At 41.2% G+C, this 23547-nt stretch overlaps 2 protein-coding genes across 2 annotated transcripts in view; both read right to left on the bottom strand.

Moving 5' to 3' along the window:
• The window catches only part of PIP5K1B (phosphatidylinositol-4-phosphate 5-kinase type 1 beta), a 281029-nt gene that overhangs the window by 200014 nt on the left and 57468 nt on the right, over window positions 1-23547 (bottom strand). The gene's annotated exons all lie outside the window — the stretch shown is intronic.
• On the bottom strand, window positions 6823-12469 carry PABIR1 (PP2A Aalpha (PPP2R1A) and B55A (PPP2R2A) interacting phosphatase regulator 1). The gene has a single exon (XM_081103855.1). It carries the CDS (start codon window positions 12351-12353, stop codon window positions 11499-11501), a length of 855 nt encoding a protein of 284 aa, XP_080959981.1. The 5' UTR covers window positions 12354-12469; the 3' UTR covers window positions 6823-11498.

Genomic DNA, 23547 nt, shown 5'->3' with positions numbered 1-23547 from the left:
ATTACAGCACTCACGGAAGAGAAAAATGTCTCTGGGTTAGGAAACTGGGCCAAACTTACAGAAATAATTGTGTCACGGGTGTGGAATTAAATTTCAATTTAGAAGTGGAGAAAAGCCATCAGGACAAAAAAGTGACAAGGGAATAAAATGAACCAGACAAATTCATGAAGGAAGTGAATCAGTAGGTCTTTGGCTTTAACAGTTTACTCATGTTTGGAGTAAAAACATTTACTTATGTATTTTTTTTCCCTTAAAAAAAAAAAAAAAGGAAGGCAGGGAGGAGGGAGAAAAGGAAGGAAAGAAGGATGAAAAGTTTCATTTGCCCTTGGTTTTTCCCCAAACTATAATCATATATATGCGATGGGATATTTATTGTGAAATGCTTAGTAACAATTTACTAATAAGATGGGGAGAGGGATGATCTTTTACTTTAGTTCTTCTTTATCCTCAAGGATCTAAAAAAACAAAAACCCATCGCTTTCTTCAGCCATCTGCTGTCTCCAGTTCTGCTCATCCTATTCTCTCTTAAACCTACTCTCACCAAGGTGACCTGTGACTTACATGTTACTAAATCCCAGGCTCAATGATCAGGCCTCATCTAATTTGAAAGCTGCACTCACACACTTGCTCATCCTCTCTCATAGGCTCCCCATCGTTTCTAGGATACCATGCTCTCTGGGTTTTCCTACCTCCCTGGCTGCTCCTTCTCCGTGTCCTTTTCCTGACCTCTTAATGTTAGTGAGTCCCCAGGATTCAGTTCTTTTAATTCTAGATATACAGTCAGGTGTCCCTTAGTGATCACATGTATTATTCTCTTGATTTTAAATACCATCCACAGGCAGCCAGCTCCCAATTATCAGTGTATTTCCACCCCAGCCCTCTTTCCTAAACTCCAGGCTCAAATATCCAATCACTGACTTGACATTGTCCCTTCAATGTCTAATGAGGATCATTTATTTAACATGCCCAAAACTGAGCTCCTAATACCCTCGACTCATCCTCACACCCACAGCCAAAAGTGAGAAAAAACTTACTTCACTCACAGATCTCCACTCTGAGTTTATGGCAACTCCATCCTTCCAGTTGCTCAGGCCTAAAATCTTGGAATTATCCTTAACTTTTCTCTCTCTCTGATGCCTCCCTTAAATCTGTCAGCAAAACTATTGGCTTTACCTTCGAAATATGCCTAGAATTTAACCACTTCACACCCCTTTCTCGGATATCACCCTCATCCAAAACACCATCATCTCCTACTTGGATGGCAGGAAAGCCTAACTGATCCCCTGGCTTACCCCTGCCCTTCACAGTCTGTTGTCAACACAGCAAGAGTGTTCCTTTTAAAACCCAAGACAGATCACGCCTCTTCTATGACAAAATCTCTGCAATGGCTCTCCATCTCTTATACCCAAAGCCACCATCATTCAATGGCACATAAGACCCTATGACATCTGTCTTTGCAACAATACCCACTCCTGCCCACCTCTCTAAGCCCCCGCCAACTATTTTTTTCCCTTCAATAACTCTGCTCCAGCCACCCTGATCTCTTCGCCTTTCCTCACTCTATATACTATGTAACTGACTTATGTATTATGTTTATTGTCATCCTCCCTTGACTTGTTAGCATGTAGGTAGAATAAGTACTCTACAAGCTGGGAGTCTTTGCTTTGTACGCTGACATTTCCTAAGAGACTAGACAGTGAGAGGCATATTACAGGTGCTCGAACCAAAATTGCTTAATAATGAATGAATTTCTAGTCTCTTGGCAAACCACAGAGTCCAGCCACATCACTGGATTTGTTCCACTGAGACTCTTACTACATTCCTTCCTCTTAAAAATAGTCTATGCCATTTACCCATCCATTAATCATCCACTCAAAATAAATGTTAGCAACTATAATATGCCATGCACAGGCATCAGGGATAGAAGTAAAAGGCCGAGGCTTTGGTTTTACACAGGACAGAGAGACAAGAAATCATATAAAAATAATTCAGCCAGTTGACAGCTTCACAGAAGAACACCATCAAACTGACCAGGGCTGGAGAAGCAGGGGCCACCAGGAAAGCCTCTCCAGGAGATGCACTCCTTGGGTGGAGTTAGTTAGGGAGGAAGGTTGGTAGGGACTGCAGTGATGGCGACCCTATGACACACGTGTCAGAGGTGACACGCGGATTCATTTTTTTGGTTGATTTTTCTTTGTTAAATGGCATTTAAATATGTAACATAAATATCAAAAATATAAGTCTTTGTTTTACTATGGTTGCAAATATCAAAAAATTTCTATATGTGACATGGCACCAGAGTTAAGTTAGGGTTTTTTAAAATGCTGACACGCCAAGCTCAAAAGGTTCACCATCAAAGGACTAGGGAGAAAGAAGGAAGGAAGGGTCGTTCCAAGCAGAGGATACAGCTTGTCAAAGCACAGCCAGTCTATAGAAGCATGCAGCCGTGGGGAACCTCAGGCAACTCAGTGTGGCTACAGTCCACAGTGTGGAAGTCAGGGGATACGTGGAGGTAGAAGGGTCTCCTTCCACTCACACTGCATGGTTTGATTTAATCCTGAAGTTAAGGGGTAGCCACGCAAGTTCCCTTTTAGAAATATCTGGCAACAAGTAGTGTGGTAAAATGAAGCCTTTAGATAGACTACTTAGATAAGAGTAGGATTTTAATTAAGAGTTCAAAAACTGGTATAAATGGACTTAAAATAATTTGGCAATTATTATTATTTACCTTTTTTTCCCAGAAGACACAAAAGAAGAGAAATTAAGAGAAAGACACTCAAAAAGTTTTAAACGCATCCTGATTCAACTGTTCATAAAGAAAACCACTATCAATGTCATTTTTTACTCCATGGGGAGCTCATAATGATAACCCAACAGAGGTTTCACACGCCAAAAAAAAAAAAAAATACTGAATCCATTCATCATCTCCCCACTCCCACTCTCTCTTGAACAGCTCATATTTTTCTTTCCAAAAGACATCAACACTCAATAGTTACTTGTCACTAGAGTTCCGGTAATCCTCCTGGCATTGCAACAGAAAATTGTTCTTTGTCCTAAAGCAAGGGGAAGGTATTGCCTGAATCACAGGAATGGTTACCTCAACCAACCATTTTACTTTGCGAGGGCACAAAAGCTCTTTCTCCATTGTCTGCTTTCACCACATGCCTTGCTAGCCAAGTCTTAGACATTAGTTTGGTTTGGAAGACCATTTTAGGCAATTGGAAAAGAACCAGAACTATCCCTGGCATTGATCCAGAACTGAACTTCCTTTTTGCAGGTAAATGAAAGCCACAGGTTCTCCGTTCTCCAGTTTCAATCACACTGCCTTAGAATTGGTTAGAGTGACTTTTACCTCTCCCCAGGTATTTATCCCAGAAGTGCAAAAGGAGAAATAGAGAGCTTAGGTACCAGAACCAAAGACCTATTTCTCTTTCAGGGTATCAACTGGAATTCAGAAAGTTGATGAAAAATCAAAGCACAAAACATTCTTGCCAACAATATCTGTGAGCGTGTGCGAGTGTGTGTGTGTGTGAGTGTGTGTGTAATTTACAAAGTCCAATCTACCTAAGAAAAGCAAGGAGGGAAAAATAAAAGGAAATCTAAACTGGAAGGAAAGCTAAATATGGCTCCAAGCACACAGAGCAAGGCTCATAAAATAGGTCTGAGAGTGTGTGTGTGTGTGTGAGTGTGTGTGTGCACATGTGCTTGAACAATTGGTTGTACATATACACAACTTGACTATATGTTATCTGCCTAACTTCTCTGTTATAAAATTATTTTATCAAACAAGCCGCAAATAGAACTAAAAGTCATTTTTTGAAGACATTTTGAAAATATTTACTGAACTTCCAAAAAATGATACTAACCTTTTGGAACAAATTGCTGCTTTTGATGGTTTGTTTCAAAATGTCTAATGCTGGCACATGACACTGCGAAGCTTGAAGTCTAAGCGCCCACTCTAAAATGTGTTCAAAGGGGTTTTCCTTCTGGGGTTCTCTCACTCAATTGTGAAGTGTTTGTCTATGAAGTTAAAAAAAAATACTAGTTTCACAAGGATTGCCCAATTGTTATGAATTTAAATCTCTACCCCCTGGGCAGACTTTTTACAGAGAAAGAAGGAAAGCTTCTTATTATTTAGGTAATAAAAGGTTGTAGATCATTCTTTAAATCCTGTTGTTACTTTTCCTCTAAATAAGGATACATTTTTAACTCACAGGATTTCTTGGGGAGACGATGGAATCAAAATGGTTGTTTTTTGTTTCCCTAGGAATGATGACCTAAGGATACGGTACAATTCAAATATAACAAAGTATATATATGCATGTGTGTATGTATGTAAATATGTATGTGTGTATACACACATATTAAAAAATAAACAACAATCTGAAATTTGTGGTTTGGGGATTTCTTACTTCAAATAGCAAATCGGTTAAAAAAATATGTGATGCCTGATTTCCTTTTATACCACTTTAATTTTTTTACTTATTACTAAAAACAAAACAAAAAGCACATACAAAAGAACAAAACCCAATCCCTGATAGCTTCCTCTAATATGGTAATGATAGCAAAAGCCATAATTTTTATAAACATATTTGATTCCAAATGGAAGTGGCAGCACTAGCAAGCTGGAAAATCAGCTTTATCTTGAATAAGAAAAGAGTTTGTTCATAAGGAAAAGACAAAAAGGACCTAAATTCAAACGAAAAAAAGTATTAGAGACTTAAGAAAATGTATTTGGTTTTCTCATCTGTTAAGTAAAAATAGTCATAGCACCTACCTCACAGGGTTGTCATGAGGATTAAATGAACTCATACAAGCAAAGCACTGAAAATAGTGTCTAGGCCCATATTGAGTGCTCAATAAATATCAGTGCTAATTATTAACAGTATTGGCAATGCCTCATGTGACTAAACCATCTTTTACTTTCTCAGAAGGGAAAGCAGTCTTAAAGGGATCATGATCTTGTGAAAATTTTGATAGCACTAGCAATGACAGCCCTATTTCACAGAGGGAGTGCACTAAAAAACTGCTCATGATTTTTCAAATTCAGAAGAGGTAATTACAGAGGAATCGGTGTTTCTGATTGGTGAAGGGAAGCTATCATCTAAAAAAGAGAGATAAGGCTTGTTCTGCATGTTCCAGAGAGTTGGACTTGAATTAGATGGTGAAAATTACAGAGGGAACTATCTGCTCAGTACAAGACTCTCCAGCATCTGAAAAGGGAACCTTCATGTCCTGTTGGCTGGATTGTATTAAAATGGTACAGCCACTATGGGAAACAATATGAGGCTCCTCAAAAAATTAATGACCAGCAATCCCACTTTTAGGTATTAATATGAAGAAATCCAAAACACTAATTTGAAAAGACATATGCACCCCCTATTTCATTGCAGCATTATTTTCAATAGCCAACATATGGATTCAATCTAAGTGTTTAATGATAGACAAATGGGTAATATTCCATATATACAATGAAATATTACTAGGCCATAAAAAAGAATGAAATCTTGCCATTTGTGACAACGTGGATGGACCTAGAGCAGCCGTGGGCAAACTACGGCCTGCGGGCCGAATCCGGCCCATTTGAAATGAATAAAACTAAAAAAAAAAAATAAAGACCGTACCCTTTTATATAATGATGTTTACTTTGAATTTATATTAGTTCACACAAACACTCTATCCATGCTTTTGTTCCAGCCCTTCGGTCCAGTTTAAGAATCCACTGTGGCCCTCGAGTCAAAAAGTTTGCCCACCCCTGACCTAGAGGGTATTATGCTAAGTGAAGTAAGTCAGACACAGAACAGCAAATACCACATGATTTCACTTACATGTAGGATCTAAAAAACAAATGAACACGACAGAAACTCATAGATACAAAGGACATTTTGATGGGTAGTTCCATGGGAGGGTGACCTGGGTGAAAAGGGGGATGGGATTAAGATGTAAAAATTGCCAATTACAAAAACAGTCACGAGGATGTAAAATAGAGGATAGGGAATATAGTCAATAATATTGTAATAACTATCTATGGTGTCAGTACCTACTGGAGTGATCACTTTGTAAGTTATATGAATGTCTAACCACTAGGCTATATATCTAAAACTAATATATAATATTGTATGTCAACTGTAATTGAAAAATGAAAACAAAAAGATTCTCCAACATCCAAAACACTCTCCCTTATAATAGGATAGGATGCCTTGAAGGGGAGAAAGTATAATGTTACTGTGTGTGAAAGCAGGAGTTTCATCAATAAAGGATGATCAAAGTTTCCTTATTGAATCCACATTATTGCTGTTGTGAAGATAACAACAACAACCACCACCACCACAATGATAGTTAACACTTCTACAGAAATTGCCCCAAATTACTGTAAAGACTTTATATATAGTGAGACCCATGTAATCCTTACCACCGTCATCCTTACCACAGCCACCTGGCTCCACAGTCTGTGTTCTTAACTACAATATACTGCCTACCTCCGTTTTGGAATGCTGAGCAAGTTACTTAACCTCTCTGTGCCTCTATTTCCTCATTTATAAAATGAGGACAATAATAGCACTTATCTCAGATGATAAAGAGTAAATGAAATATCACGTTTGTTTAGCACCTAGAACAGTGCCTGATATACAGCAAGTATTCTGCATATAACTTTTATATAAAGGTCATTTCAACTTTTAAGAACATTTTTTACGTGGACAAGAAGTTAGGGAAGGCATAAAGGACTGTCTTGGCTATAGTGAGCAATCTGACTCACTTTTTCTCCCCTTTTTTATTTTATAAAAATTTTTAAAAAATAAATTTCTTTTCTTTTTTAAAAAATCAAATAAGTGAAACTCAAAGCATGCTGATGTGGGACTGATTTTCTAACTAAACAAAATTAGTCATGAAAAGTAAGGGTAAAACTGCTAATGCAAAAGTTCCACAGTGAGATCAGATTCTCTGTATGCTTTGTCATGGCTCATTGAATGTAATCTCCCATAACCCACTGCTGACTTCTCTTACCATCCCCAAGACCCTGGCACTTCATTCAATTCCATTTTCAGCAGAATCCCCAATTGCTTCACACACCTGATACTTAACCAACTCCCAAACCTAGGTCATTCCAATCCACTTCTTTTGTACCTGTAATCTAACTGCAACCTGGCACCCAATACGGCCTCATCAACCTTCTCAAAGAGGCAACATTAAAACTTTATTTCACTCAAGCTTCCAAGTCTACTCTTGCTCCACCCTCAAATATTGTAGAATCCTCAATAATTGGAAAATAGAAGCATTCAGATACAAATTCTTTTCATATACTTTCCTCCACACTCCTAAAGTCCTGCAATAGCAAATCAATTCAAATTTGCTGATCTTTGCCTAGCTGTTCCATCTTCCATCCCTTTCCTGTCCTAAATAATAAAAATAAATTCTTTGAGATCTCCTTTTTAAGACCAACTCGTTCTTCTAGTCCCCTGATGCTACCCAGAAAATGTAGGTGGACATCATCATCTGGTTGGTTTGTTGTCCTGGCTATTATTCCCGTCGCCCACCTCTCTCCTGGATCTTCAAACCTTTTCTACCCATCCATACAACAAAATGTATCTCAATCCTGTTTCCCTCATAAGCCTTGACCCTTTCCCAATTTTACTGCCAGATATCTAAGAGTGGTCTCTTGCTATAGGTATATAACTGGCTGAACTAATAAATGGAATCACTGGAAGGCAACCTGATACAGGTTATTCTTAATTATAATCAATCTTTTAAATATGCTTAACGGTTTTGACATCCAACAACTGCAAATTTAGTGACCATTAATTATTTTTCCCATTGTGTTTTAAACAAAAATAATAAAGGAAAATATGCCACAGACATTTGCTATATATGACAAACTATACTGTAACTAAATGTTATGTGCTTTGGGACTTCTAGCACAAAGTTTACAGATTAGCGATATTAATACACCCAAAAATGTTTTTTTGAAGGATAATTCTTGCATGATCTAAGTCCTTACATTGTGACTGTAGTTATGAACAATAACATAATAGTGTAAACTGTCTATATAAACTCTTAGAGACACATTTGATTTAAAACTTACTGCCTCTATAGAAAAAGGAGTTTACAGAAATAAAGGTTTCTCTACGTTTCTCTATCCAGGGATGGGAAGCCTTTTTTCTTCCAAGGGCCATTTGGATATTTATAACATCTTTCGGAGGCCATACAAAATTGTCAACTTAAAAATTAGCCTGTTGTATTTGGTCAAACATTTAATTAACTCACCCCGAATGCCTTGGCAGGGCCAGAACCAAATGATTTCGAGGGCCCAGCTCATGGGGCTGGACGTTCCCACCCTTGCCTATACCTTCAAGGAAATGATCTGGCAAAAAGACCTAAAATAGGAGAGAACATAAAGTATTTGACAAGCAACCAAGCCATTGAAGGTGGAGCACAGGAAACAAGGGGAGGAGAGGCAAGGGCAATTTCCCTGGGCCTCCGGGGCCAGAATCCATACATGTTGATAGCATGACATCAGGAAACAACTGCAAAGCTTTAAAGCTGGGAGAGGGAAGGGTCAGATTTGTAATTTTTCAAGAATTGCTCAGGTTGCTATATGGAAAATAAGTGGTTAGCCAACCAGAGCAAGGGTGAAGGGGACAACTGGGAATCAGAAGGCAGTTTCAGAAGCCTACGAGAGAAATATCCTAGATCAGGGTGGCAGTAGAGAAGAAAGAAGATTCTAGAAGAAAAAATCAGTAAGATTTGGGGAATGATTAGCTATGGGGGAAAGAAAGAAGAGAGATGTAAATGACATGTTGGTTTCCTGAATTTATATACATATATACATGAAAATGTGGAATAACACATCTTGCACAATATATACAGAATTATTGAAATTACCTACAGGAAGAAAAGATGAATTTTACATAGTAACAGACAGACTTTCAGTTTTTACTATATAGATATCTGTTTAAATATTGCTTAAGTATTTTTATAATCAGCACATTAGTTCATCATTAAATTCACATGCAATAAAAAAAATAAAAATAAAGCATTTGCCTGCCTGAAAAGGATAGAAAGAGTATTTTAAGGAGAAGGAACAATCTATCAGAAGGTACAAACACATGAAAGTGTATGGCATATTTAAAGAATATCAAGTAGTCTAGTGTTTGCAGTAAGAAGGATGTGTATTGGGCAGGATGACCAGGGGATTAAAGCTTCTAAGAGTATGGCCAATTCATTAAAACAAAAACAAACAAAAAACACACCTTCTATGTTAAATTAAAGAAAGTATTCCTTAAACTGTAGGAAATGGGGAAGCATATAGTTTTTAAGCATGAGAGTGAAAAATCAAGTTCCTACTTTAGGAAGATCACATTAAAGGCAGTGTGAAGACTGGGCCAAAAGAAGATGCGAAGATAGGCTGGCAGATCACTTCGGCCAGAATTTAAGCTACATCAGTGGCAACAGAGATATAGAAAGGAAGAGATTCGAGTTTCATTTCAGAAGTAGACAGGACTTGGCGATTAAGCTGGATGTGATAAGGAAAAGGAAGAGTCAAGGATGTTTCCCATGGTTCCTAGTTTAGGAAATTAGATAGTGGTGACGCCATCAATTTAGGCAATTCAACAACAGGTTCAACAAGAAGACAATAGATGTTGCTTTAGAGAAGTTGAGATTAAAGTACCTCTGGAGCCAGGTCAAGGTGCCCAACAGGAAGTTAGATATATAAGTTTGAATTTGAAGAACAAGATCAGACATGGGTATTTGAATACTATTACCTAAAAGAGAGAATGTCAAGCCTCTGCACATGATCTTACCCTCGACGTAATTTCACTGAATTCTTGAGGCAACTGCTACAAGTTGACCAGTTCCATTTATTCTCATAGTTGTAAAAATTCCACATAATTGTTAAAGTCTCTGTAGGCAATAACTTTTAAAAGCCAGAGTTGCCAGATTTCCCCCCTTTGTCCCTTTCTTCCTTCCTTCCTTCCTTCCTTCTTTCCTTCCTTCCTTCCTTCCTTCCTTCTTCCCTCCTTCCCTCCCTCCCTCCCTTCCTAGTTAAGGATGATATAAGAACTATAATATAAAACACTTTGTTATTAAATATTTTCATATTTTGTCTTAATTGTAAAAGGCAAAAAAAGGGAACATTTCACAATTCTACCTTTAACAAAACCTAAGTCAAATACTGATTTACCTACGTGACTCTCCACTGATTTTCAATTGCAAGTCATTGGCAATTACCTGACATCCCCAAGGCATTCAACTCCAGCTGTAGTTTTAACCACAGAGGTTCCTGAAACAATTCCACAGTCCTGTTGCTGCTCACTGTCAGAAATCCGAATCACACTGTACTTTTGTCTAACTGATGATGCCCTAGTTGGGTGGGAGGTGGAGAGGAAGGACCAATTGGCAAGGAAACAGCTGCTTCCTTCCTGAGCCAGGGGAAACTAGGAAGGTGACTGATGGGCAGAGCCAAAAAGCAGCCAAAAGTTGCTCTGGCTTCTTGTTGGCAACAATATCTACTGTGGCACAACTGGATATTTTAAAGCATATGAATGATAGAGTTTTATCTGCCTGGATGCTCTGCTGAAACTCAACAGGATTTCCCACACATTTTCTACACCTAAAAAGCATTTAAGTGTGCAATGGTTACAAAGAATCTGGCCTCAGTCTATGTGCAGTGGGCTAAGACTGCAAGGCACTGTTCCATTTAACTTTAGTATTATACCCAAGAGATTGCACTTTCTGGTAAAAAAAAAAATCATTTCTGTAGAGTAGGTATATTTGTACAACTTATTAGAAATACTATTAAATTTCATTTGGAAATATTTTCTTAAATGTTTACCTTTATGTTTAATTTTAAACGATTTGTTGCAAATGTTTATATTTTATTCTTTTATCAATTCCCATCCCATTCACTTCTGTACCCAGAAAATTGAATATCCAAGGATTCCTGAATAAAACAAGACAACCACTGGATTGATATAACTAACATATTTTAAAAATAGCGTAAATAGTAAGTTATTGTTCATCAAATAGAAATTAGCAATCACTAAAAATAACATTAAAAATTAGTGTGGGCATGAAGTATGGAATTTTAAAACATCAGTTTACTGCACTGATTAATTCAACATTTATATTTGCATCAGAACTTAATAATCCCATAAATAAATAGAGCTCTCAATTATTTTTTTTAAAAAAATCAAGGGATAACATATGTATTTAGACATATTAGCAGCGTAAAGATGTATGCTTCAACACACTTATTGGGAAAACGTCTGAAAATATTACTACACTGAAGTAATCTGCAGGAACCTGACATAAAAGTTCTCTAGAATACCAACAGTTCAGTTCAGTTCAGGAAATTCCAAAAAAGGAAAAAGGGTCAAATAGGAAATAGCCTCAAATTAATTGACAAAGTTCAGTGCTTGCTCCAACTTGATTTTTCTCTCCATTGCAAAAAAACAACAAAACAAAACAAAACAACCGAGTCTCGGGGATAGGAGGGTGAGTCACTTAGATGAAAGTTCATCTACTGGAATAAATGGAGAGGCCGCCTGGGCAGGTGACACCGGGGAGTCGGTGGTAGTGCTGGCTTTCGCTGGCGAGTTGCAGGACGATCCAGTACTGCTGCTGTTCCCATCCAGGGCGTCCGAAGACACACACACCCCCGGATCTGACAGCTGTGCGACGTCAGAAGACAGCATGCCCTGGAAAAATCTCTTTGGCGGATAATCAGTCTCCATTTCACATTTTCTTTTCAATGGTCCAAGAACACTTGGTCTAATGCAATTAATGGGGCTCTGGCTTCTTCGAGTCGTAAACCGGGTCGTTGGGCTGGGAATCGGGCTTGGAGGCAATCCATTGCTACTCACAAAACTTTGCAAGGATGGTGAAAAGCACTGCTTCCCGATTCCCCGGGTGGGAGATGGTGCCGGTGACACCGGAATGAAATCGATGCGCTTCGGGGAGGCGGATTTCTCCACGTCGTTGTCACTCAGGCTGAAACTTTCCTCCCAGGAGTGGCTGATCTGCATGGCGTTCTGCACCTCGCGCTCGTGGACGGTCTCTCGGTTGATCAAGTCCATACCCTCCTCCTGTTTGATCTGGTGCAATCGGCTGCTGTGCATGCGGACCGGGGAGGCTGGGAGCAGCAGGCCATGGCGGTTCGGGAACGTGGTGCTGTTGCGCCTGGCGCTCGGCGCCTCGGCCTGGAACACCGGCGAAGTGTCACTGAGGCCGTGGATCAGAGGGGCGCTATTAGACCTCCGGAGGGCCCCGCCGCCGCCGCTGCCGCCGCCCTCCGCCGGGCTCCCGCCCGTGCCCGGAGGCAGCTCCAGGTCTAGCTCCATCTTTTCCTGGGCCATGTCTGAGGCCAGGGAGGCGGGGCGGTGCTCAGTCAGAGAGCGAGGGCTCCCATTCCCCGCAGTCCAGGACCGCCGCAGGCGCCGCCGCCGCCGCCACTGCTGCCGCCACCGAGAATCTGTCAGCGGGCTCGGTCGTCTGCGCATGCGCCCCTCTTCGCGCAGGCGTCCTGCGCGCGCTCTCGCGGCGCCGGCTGAACGCGTCAGAGCTGCACCGCAGCCCCAGGGAGCGGGGCGAGAAGTGGGTGGTTCCTATGCAAATAGCGACCGAGCACAGCGCGCTTTTACGTGTTGATAAAGTTACCGTCCTCCGGGGCGTATATTTATAAAATAAGAGCTCGGAGAGGCCTTGGTGACGCGGGGCTGTGGGAGGGCCCGCGCATTATCGTTAGGAATAGCCCCAAACTGAAAACAGTCCAAAGGTCCATAAGCACTCCCATGGATGAAGAAGACATTGTACAGCGGAATTCTTCACTCAACAACACGTGTGAATTACAGCACAATGTTGAATGGAGGAAATCAAACAGAAAAGAGTACAACTCTAGGACTCCGCTTTAATGCTATACAAGAACAGCTGACATCAATCTATGGAGGTTGAGGTTAAAATAGAAGAGGTTACCCTTGGGACTACCGACTGGAAGGAGCACAGGGAATGCTCCATATCCCGGATCTGGCTCCCCGGGTGTATGCATATGCAAAAGCTTATTCAACTGAATACTTGAAATTTATATGCCTGATTGTATATGAAGTTAAACCTCAAAATGCTATTGATAGATAGGAAGAAAGAGAATGGGAACTTGGAATGTAAATGGAGGACTGAAAAGAATACGAATGTATTTCATTGGAAGAAATGCATTTTGTTCAAGCATTAACCATGAGCCTAACTTTAAATGGAATGCTAAACTTCTACATCTCTCTGACACATAACAGTACCAGGGAAAGAATGGCTACCTGGCCTGGACAGTAGAAAGAAGGGAGACAGAAACACGCGGGTACGTGTGTACGTGTACACACACTCACACCCCTGTAGCTACATTTCACTGGGCCCCTAAACACCAATAGTCTCCCACAGCCTCACATAAGCCCTGGACACTTGTCCGAAGCCAGTGGCAGGTCACCAGCAGAACCATCAACCCTCCTGGGTCCTGTTCCGACAGAGCCCTCAGCTAAGTTATTTCTAAGAAGGCTTGAAGGAAGGAAGGAAGCCCCTTTTATAGCCTTCGACTTTCTCAGCAGCCATCTTTGTGTTCATTAAAAAATGATTCTGCAGTATTTTCCTAGCATAATTCATTACATGGAACAGTTAAATGAACACCAAGCAGCTCAGTGGGAGCTGTTATTTTTACACATGGGGAGAATGAGTTTGTGTTTAAGGATATGATTTTGGCCACAAAGAAATTACTTTGTGATCACAATGGAAGAAAAACAGTGGATGATCTCTGAAACTGTTACCAACTATTCACTCCTCGATCATAGCGGGCCCACTAAATGCAGATGTTCTCCGTAGTTGCTTAGTCTAATCCTTAAACCAACAGCAAGGGATAGAAAATCAAAGCAGACATTTACAAAGGGGCTTCTGACCCCTCTTACCTTTCAACTTTTATAACCACTAAAAGTCATGAAACCACTGCCATGGAGCCACCCATCATATGGAGGAAGGATAGAGGGAGAGAGGGGCCTCAAAGACCTGTCGGAAGAAGCTCCCAGCGTAGGCCCTCAGCAAAGTGCAAGTAAACAAATGTGAATTGTAGTTACTTTGTCCAATTTTTTCAAAGGAGAATATATTAAAAATAGCCTCTAGCCCTCTCCCCCTCTACTGCCTTGTTTTTTAAATAGAATAGAAAGTGTAGTTTATAGCATTTGTTCCTCACTGACTTTATACATGTTAGGCAGTGTCCATTTTTGGTGCCTTCTCTTTGGCATTGAAATTCTCCTAGGCCAAAAACCAAAGTTACAATTGGTATCCTTACATGCTTCTCTCTGCTATCTTTCACTTGAAAGATTATTGCATCTGTCAAGAAGGAAAAAGGGACTGATACTCCATGGGTAATGTATAAAGTTAATTTTAAACCATGCAAAAGCTGCACATCTAGTTGGATTACAGACTGAAGGGCTCAACATGTGAGTGCACAAGAACTATAGCAAAAAAGTATGAAACCTGGAGTCAGACTATCATACTTCCAGCCCTGTGGCCTGGGACAAGTCTGCCAGCCTCTGGACTTCACTTTTCTCATTTGTGAAGTGGGGATACAACCTCTTTGTAGGGATCAAATGATACAATGTCCACAATAGGCTCAGCAAACAGTAAAGGCCCTATACAAACCGGATTCTCTCTGAGGCTCAGTGGTTGAGCATCGACCAAGGAACCAGGAGGTCATGGTTCCATTCCATTTGATACCTGGTCAGGGCACAGGCCTGTATTTCGGGCTCGATTCCCGGGGTGAGGGGGAGCATGTAGGAGGCAGCCAACCAATGATTCTCTCTCATCATTGATGTTTCTATCTCTCTCTCCCTCTCTCTTCCTCTCTGAAATAAATAAAAATATATTTAAAATGAAATACTCAGTGCTCTGAACATAATATGATCCCGCCAACTTTCCCACCACTCTCACCAGAGGGCTTCCTTTGCTCTGTTGCTTCTAGTTTGATTCTCTAGAAGAAAATTCGCTCTTCAGCTTCTTCCCTGAGACCATAGTGATTTTTAGAGGCATGCATTTCTGTGGTCTGAAATGTATGACCCGAAACGCTCATATGCAATCAGGTAGACAGTTTCCAAGAAGGAAAAAATTAGAAAAAACATACTATTTAAAAATTTTACTCTGTAATTCTGTCTAAGTGATAGACCCCATGGGGGTAGATAGAGGCCACCAGTCACTAAAAATGTGTCTCGATCAGTGAATACCATTCCCTTCAGCTGTTTGTTAATCCCCAGCAGCAGCAGCCACCCTCCCTGGCCGCACCGAACTTTTCAATTGGGACTAATCCTGGGGGTTTATTCTTATGTATTCATTTGAAACCCTGTTTTGAATGATTGCTATTGTCCTTCCTGGCATTTAACAAGCTGCACAGGGACACCCATTTGGCTGTGCCTGACAAGTTGAATCCAGCCTCTCTCAGAAAAACCGAGATGAGTAATGACGAAAGTAGGAAAAGATTCCAGATGCTTCAACAACTGCTGTTCCTCAAGGTGCGTCTTTCTCTCCACGCAGCTGATACCTGGTAGGTATGTTTTGAGGAGCAGGTCCAAGGTTCCAAAGAAATTTGAACCTGCTGCCCCAACCTGCAAGATTCCCAAGCTATATGTGTTAAGGAAATATAAAGCATGTGCTCTCTGTATATTTGGCTTTAGAGAGTGACAACTGCACATCCAAGAGCCACCTAACCTCTAAGACACTTGGAGAGTGTGAGGTTTATTACTGAGAAAGGGCAGTGTACTAGTATAATTTGTTCTCCTTTTGCCCATCTTTACATTAAGATGACAAGGAAAAGCAACAAAAAGAAAGTATTAATGGCGGGGACACTCTAATGCCTCCTATTTTATACTAATGAATCTATCAATGGAATGACCCTGTAACGCAGTCTCCTTCTGCCTTTTTCACCTGCAGGCTAATTTGTTACCAGAAATATATGTTTGCCACCCACGGAGCTCAGCCATCTGAAAGTTACCACTTGTTAGGAAGTGCTATAGGTTTTCCTCTTGACTTTCCTTTTGAAAACAAAAAAGTCTAAGATATTAGGCTTCTTCAGTCCTTACAATTAAGACACTTTTCACCAGACAATGTTGCCATGGTCACCATCATACAACAGTAGCTTACATTTACTAAGGGCAGACGTGCCAGGTATTCTTCTGAGTACTGTGTGCATAACAACCTATTTAATTTCTATACCATCTCTAGGATTATTATCCCTATTTTATAGATGAGGAAAAGAGACATGAACTAAGTTGCCTGAGGTGACATAACCAGGTAAGTGGTAGATGAATTAAAGCCCATAGGTTTGGCTCCAGAGGCTGAGCTCTTAATCACTTCCCTCTACTGCCTCTCATGAAATACACTTGGGTTCCTCAAACCTACCATGTTCATGGTGCTCCAGGTTATCTTTGAATAACACTGATGGGGTTGACATGTACAGGATAATGATTATGCTTATCAGAAAGACAGATGAAGGGTATATATAATTTCATGGACTTCCACATGCATCGAGGTTACACAATGAAGCAAGTAATAAGTGCCTGATCTTCCCCAAAGCAATCATGAAAACAAGTGCTAATGATTAGAAACAAGTGCAGAATGTGAGGTCTGTAAGGGGATTTAGAAATCACCTACACTTTTATCAGCAAGGAAACTGAGGTTCAGACAGAGCCAGTGATTTCTTCAAGGTCAAAAAGGCATCCAGGACAGAGTTGGGATGCTTTATTAAATTAGTAGGTATTCCTTCCTAACATTTGCTTCGTAGGTTCCCCTTTCACTTTAATCTCTCTCTCTCTCTCTCTCTCTCTCTCTCTCTCTCTCTCTCTCTCTCTCTCCCTCTCTAAGCAAAAGCATCCACTATCATGGTTTTAACTCTGACCAATGTGCTGATGTCTCTGAGATTTCTATCCTTAGATAGGGCTGACCTATCTCTAAACTGTCACATGTAACTACCCATTACACATTCCCATTGTTTATTCCATAGGTCCTTCAAACTCATCCATGAACAAGTTCTCTTCTCTCTACGGCACATCTACTACTTCTCTAGAGAATGAATTACACAACAATCTCTTAAGACAACCACATCAAAACTCAACATATTCTAGATCTCTCCTCTCCTTCATAGCTCCCGCATAACCATCACTAAATCTCTTCAACTTTACCTGCTTAACACCTGACATCCGTCTCCTCCTTTCCATCTCTATTACCAAACATTCTATCTGCTCCCAACTATTTTCCCTAACTTCATACAAGTCTTGCTCGTTTTAGGATGACTCCAATCCTACCCAATGTGCATAATTGTTGCCAGAGAAAATGTTTAAAAATAATCTCATCATGGTAGCCCCTCTGCTTTTTGCTAAGGTTCTTTCATTAACGTTCCCCTATAGGGCAGGAGGGCAGGGGGACAGAATACAGAGAGGAAGGCAGACTGAAAAGAATGAGGGCAGAAATGGGGGTAGGAGGAGTGGCTAATCCTAACATCTCCCCAAAGCTCTACTCCCTTTGAACGAGAAGTGCTACAATATAGTATTTAGGAACTTGGGCTCTGAAACCAGAGAACCTGGGTTGAAATCTTGACTGTAGCTTCTGCATGTATGTCCTTGGGGGGTCAAGTTACTTACTCTCCTTGAGACTCAGTTTCCTCACCTAAAAAGTGAGGACGATAGTCTCCTCTATTAAATGATGTAAACATTAATTGAGGTGATTGTTAGGTCTGATCAAATAATTGAATTGATACCCCTCCCCCGGGAACTGACTTTTCAAGTCATTTCATTACGGACATTCCCTTTGCTGAGACCACATTTCACTTGTGGTGACCACGTTCCATTATCTACCCTCGCGTATGCATAAAGAAGTCGCCGCCCAGAAAAAGCCCGCCAAAAGTCCTTTAAAAGTCGCTGACTCCTGTCACTGGGTGCTGGAGCCATCCAGGCTCAGCCACCTGGTGTGCGGATGATTGAATGAAGTTGTAATCCCTCACCACTCTGGCCTTTTGCGTTCATCCTTCGGCGACCTAACAGTAATATTCATGACATAAGCATTTAGAACACAGCCAGACATGAGATTTCTCCAGATACTGGAACACAACCAGTACATCTTATTTAACTAGACTGTTATCTCACTTTTCTTTTTTGTTCTAGCCACCAACCACCTAGCCAGCTTCTTAACCAATATTTATTGAGCACCACAACTATATGCAATTCAGTCTGAAGACTGAACAAATCCCAGTGGCACAGCTTCTCCACTAGAACCCTGAGATTTTTAATCCCTTTATGCCTCAAATGGGCCAAATCTGTTATGATTACGTCTCTATCGAGGGGATTAAAAAGGAGAAAAAGACCCAAGGGAAGTTGAGAGTCCAGAAAGAAAGGAAGCTTCACATTATTAACTTTAATATAGGCTGGATTTGGTGTCCTTAGTCCTTAGTAAGCATCAGAATCATCTGTGAAATTTTGAAAAACAAACACAACAGAGTCCCAATATAGAGATTCCCACTCAATAGGCTGGGGACAAAGTACTGGCATTTTTCTTTTTAAAAAATTGTCCAAGTGACCCTGATGTGCTCCAGAGGTTGGAAACTCCTGGGGTAAGAGGCATAAGTACTTATTAAAGTCCTAACAGATCAGAAGACGAAGAGATTGCTTTCAACCGAGTGAAGGGAGGAGCAGGTGGTTTATGAAGAACCCTTGATAAAAAGCACCCAAGAGAGTCCATTTTAACCTAATTCGGAGCACAAGAAGTCATGTTACCAACAGTACTAGTTGAGTAACACCTTTGAGTGAAAATTTTTGTTTTCCTGTTATCTGGAATTCTTCTTATCATTGTTTTGGACCCAAGAAGTTAGAACCTCAATAAGTTGGAAAGGACTGATGACCAAAGGCCAGCACAGAGAGGAGGACTGCCTCCTTCTTTAGGAGCTGAGATATTTTGCCTGCAGAAGGCCCCTGCCAAGGGAGGAGAGAGCTGAAATGAAGTTGCAGGCTTTGCCAATTATATGGTACCTGACATTTGAGAGACCAGCTTCAAAAGAGATTTAAAGTGACACTAGAAAATTTTATTGCCTAAGAGTGAGCAGAAAGTTTCCTGGGTTTTCATCTAGTACCAGAAGTTGACCTTTCCCATTGAATAAAATTACAGGGAGAGGCAAAAAAAGAGCGTTCTGATGATATCCCAAGAGTGCTGCTTGTTACACACAGAGTACTTGTCACATGTGGCAGAATGCTGAAGAGAATAGGACTGTGAGACAGCCAAGATGGGGCAGAGTAAGTGGAAGTTACACTCCCTCCTCCCAGGATCAAACTAGAATTACAACTAAATTATAGAACAATCAACGTGAATGACCAACCAACAAAGACTAGCTGGAGAGAAGTCTTATCACCCAGGATTCACAGAAGAAGCCACATCAAAGCTGGTAGGAATCGTGGAAACCAAAAAGAGCTGATCCCCCACGCACATGTGGTGGTGGGGAATCCGGAGGGATATCGCAGCTGCAAAGGTTACCCCTGAGGAGCATGGGATCTCAACCCCATACAGGGCTCCCCAGACCGAAGCACCAGAGTCAGGAAGAGGACCTCACATGATATCTGGCTCTGAAAATAAGCAGAGATTTTTTTTTTTCCACCAGAAAAAGATGGGAGTCCACTAGAAACCCAGGCACCCTCTTAAGGGCCAATGCACAAAACATCGTTCACAGCAACTCACCCTGGGAAGGCAGCTCAGAGCAGACTGGAGACATGCAGGGAAAGACTGGGTACTAAGTCTAGAGGGCTAGCAGGACAGCGGCCATTGCCCCAGGCGAGTGGCAGCTGGCCTTGGTGAACCCTGAAACTCTGGTTTGAGTGGCCTGAGGCCCACCACTGGCACTGAGCTTGAATCTGTATCAACCTGGAGAACACGCTTTGCCTGTCCCTGGTGACTCACTGAGCAGCTCCCTCATATCACCTGTGTACCTCCAGAGGCTCTTTGAGTTAACTAAGCCTAAAAGGAAGCTGGCAAGTGGAAGCAAATCTCGAGGTGCCTTGAGCCTTTGCTACCCTGGCCCCTGGCTCCGTACCAGTGTAAGCTGTCCTTGGTACGCAGCTTGACCCCTCCCAAGTGTTCCCAGTTCCCAGCAGAAACAGCCACAATCTGCGGATTGCTTTGTAACTCATAACTGGTAGCCCAGAACCGGTCACAGGTAGCATCTGACATTGACCTGCATCAGAGTTCCTCCCAAGAGGCCCCAGAACCAATACACCAAGAGGCAGGCTTCAAACCCCATCGGAACACAACCCAATTAGCTCTACAAATGGCACAACTAAAGAAATATTTCTCAAGGTACCAGACCCTGCTGGGGCCAATTCCGCCTCATGGGGTCAGACCTGCACAGCAGCTCATACACTGTGGTCACGGTCAATCCTCACAGCTAGCCAGACTCAGCATCGGCCCCATGCACAACCAGGCCAGTAGCAATCAAGACTCAACTACAACAAAAGGGCTCGCATAACCCACACCGGGGACATTCCTGGAGTGTCTAGCTCAGGCCATCAGAGAGACTGCACCACTGAGCCCCATAGGACACCTACTACATAAGGCCACCATATCAAGACTGGAAGACACAGTCTATCTACCTTATACACAAATGGTTAAAAAATGGAGGCAGCCAGACAGACTCTGCTTTGAAAAGCTTGGCTGACTCAAATTGATAAAACATTTTTCAAGTTCTGACTAGGTGCCAAATGCTTTTACATAAACTGAGAGGAAAATAAGGCATAAAATGTCATCATGATGGTTCACTGATTGGTTCTAAGGACAGGGTTTCCTTAAACTTTATTCCTTCCTGATAGGTGGCCAGTGGTAAGAGAAATACTGATGATAGAAAAGAAGAGACATTGAGGTAGAAAGCCCTGGCGTGGGGCGAGGAGGTGGAAGTAAGGGCGCAAGTAATAGGTTATAAATATTGATTTGTTTAAAGTCAATAAAATAGCCTTTAGCTTCAGAACAGCCAAATCTGAGGACTTTACCTTTTTCTTTTTTTCATGTATATTAGCTAGTTAGTTTCACAGAGCTGTTTATGCTTAATCAGCTCCATCACTACCAAGAGAAAAGCTTCCAACTTTCTTCAGCAGAAATGAAGGGGAAATGCAATTAATGATTTTACTTCTAGAATATCTAGCACAGTGGTTCTCAACCTTCTGGCCCTTTAAATACAGTTCCTCATGTTGTGACCCAACCATAAAATTATTTTCGTTGCTACTTCATAACTGTAATGTTGCTACTGTTATGAATTGTAATGTAAATATCTGATATGCAGGATGGTCTTAGGCGACCCCTGTGAAAGGGTCGTTTGACCGCCAAAAGGGTCGCGACCCACAGGTTGACAACTGCTGATCTAGCAGATCTGGCAGCCAGACGAATATAAGCTAGGAGACAACAACAACAACAACAACACACACACACACACACACACACACACAGCCAACAGCATAAGTGACAGTGAAAGCCTTAATTTGCTTTTGGAATCTGTAAAGCTTAAAGACTCAATCTTAATGATGTGTCAAAGAACAGGAAGATTTCCCTGGCTAAAAAGAATTCTCCACATGCTGCAGAATTCAGAAGGAAGAATGCACCGAGGACCATGTAGACAACCACAAATTCATTTTGAAGATGGGCCCGCAATCTTTTAATGTTTAAAATAACAATCTTTCAATTTAAAAAATAATATGGGGGAAATTTGGATGTATTACTGGGTCTGAACAAGTTGTACATTTAATTAAGCAAAGTTTTCTTCATTTGTTCACTTTTCCCAACAGGGTGACCCATCACAACTCCTAGAGGCACTGCTTTAACCTCTAAGAGCCTAGCAAGTTCTCTGGTTCATTATCAGCATCAGGGGTTCCAACTGAAATGCTTCCAAAGGCCACAGATAGATGGAGTGATAGCACCAAGAGAAAGAGTGTGCGCACACAGCTGCCTGAGGAGTCCCTGAGCACGTGCAGGAGACAGCCAGCTCCGTTCCAGCCTCTGCTGCTCTTGCAGAAAAGGACATTATTCATTGCTGGGGCTTCTAAGTTTTCAGGAGAGGTTGAAGATCCGGGCTTGTGAAAATGTGGACTTTTGCAATTCATAGGTGTCAAATTTAAAAACATTAAGAAGCTAACACATTAAGTAGGCCTGATCAAAAGGGTATAAAAGCTGGCTTAGGCACAAGCTCTAGACCAGTGGTTCTCAACCTGTGGGTCGCGCTCCCTTTGGGGGTCGAACGACCCTTTCACAGGAGTCGCCTAAGACCATCGGAAAAACTCATATATAATTACATATTGTTTTTGTGATTAATCACTATGCTTTAATTATGTTCAATTTGTAACAATGAAATTGGGGGTCACCACAACATGAGGAACTGTATTAAAGGGTCGCGGCATTAGGAAGGTTGAGAACCACTGGTCTAGACTTCTGAGAACCCATTCCTTTCTCTCCTTACTATATAGTCTCAGCCTTTCCCCCCCAGGGTTGTCATCCCTCTTTTCTTTCCATAATGTCCTCTGTCATTTTTATTTATGATTCAACCAGTGGCCGCATGCTGAGCGGGCAGCAGCCTGTGTTATAAGGTGAAAGAATGTCCTGCAGTGCTGTGCTTGGGGCCTGCTTTATGTCCTGTGGGTGTGAATGCCTGTGGGTGATACCTTTGAAACCGCTCCTAGTGGATGATGTATGCATCCAGTTTTTCCTTTCTTCCCACCTGTATCTCTGCCAGCAGCATTATTACTAGCCAGACATCTGACTTCTCATGTTCTTTCTAGTAATTTTTCTGTTGATTCTCTATTTTCTAGGTATGCACTTAAAATATCGACAAATAATACTAAGTTTGCAACTTCCACTCTCATGTTTACATCTGCTATCTCCTGGCTGGTACTCTCTGAGTCAGGTTTATGAAAGTGAGCATTCTTGTCATACATTAAATTTCCACTGGAATGCTTCTTGTGTTTCACAAGATATGATGCTGGTTTGGCATGAGACTATAGATTTAAAATAAAGCAAAAGACATAACTAATTCTACTTATTCTAAATGCACCAAGTTTTGTTTGTTCTTCATCAGGATTGTGTGTTGGTTAATTTTTTTTCTTATCATAGATTGATTTTTTTGTTGTTGTTAATCCTCATCCTAGGATATTTTTCCACTGATTTTTTTTTTTTTTTTTTTTTTTTTTAGAGAGAGTGGAAGGGAGGGCGAGAGATACAGAGAGAGAAACATTGCTGTGAGAGAGAGACATCGACTGGTTGCCTCCCGCACACCCACCAACTAGGCTGGGATTGAGCCAGGGATCGAGCTGGGGATCAAGCCTGCAACCGAGGTATGTGCCCTTGACCAGAACTGAACCCTCGACCCTTCAGTCCAAGGGCCCATACTCTAACCATTGAGCCAAACTGGTTAGGGCCATCTTTTCCATATTAATGAATACAGATTTATTTACATCTTCAATTTCAATGGCTGTGAATTCTGGTTACACTATGATTTTCTTACTTAAATTC

This window comes from Myotis nattereri, assembly GCF_964212035.1.
Source record: "Myotis nattereri genome assembly, chromosome: 12".
Lineage (NCBI taxonomy): Eukaryota > Metazoa > Chordata > Mammalia > Chiroptera > Vespertilionidae > Myotis > Myotis nattereri.
This window is presented reverse-complemented; position numbering and strand designations above follow the sequence as displayed.

Excerpts from the sequence above, each read along its gene's own strand:
- PABIR1 (XM_081103855.1), bottom strand. The coding sequence starts at position 12,353 with ATGGCCCAGGAAAAGATGGAGCTAGACCTGGAGCTGCCTCCGGGCACG.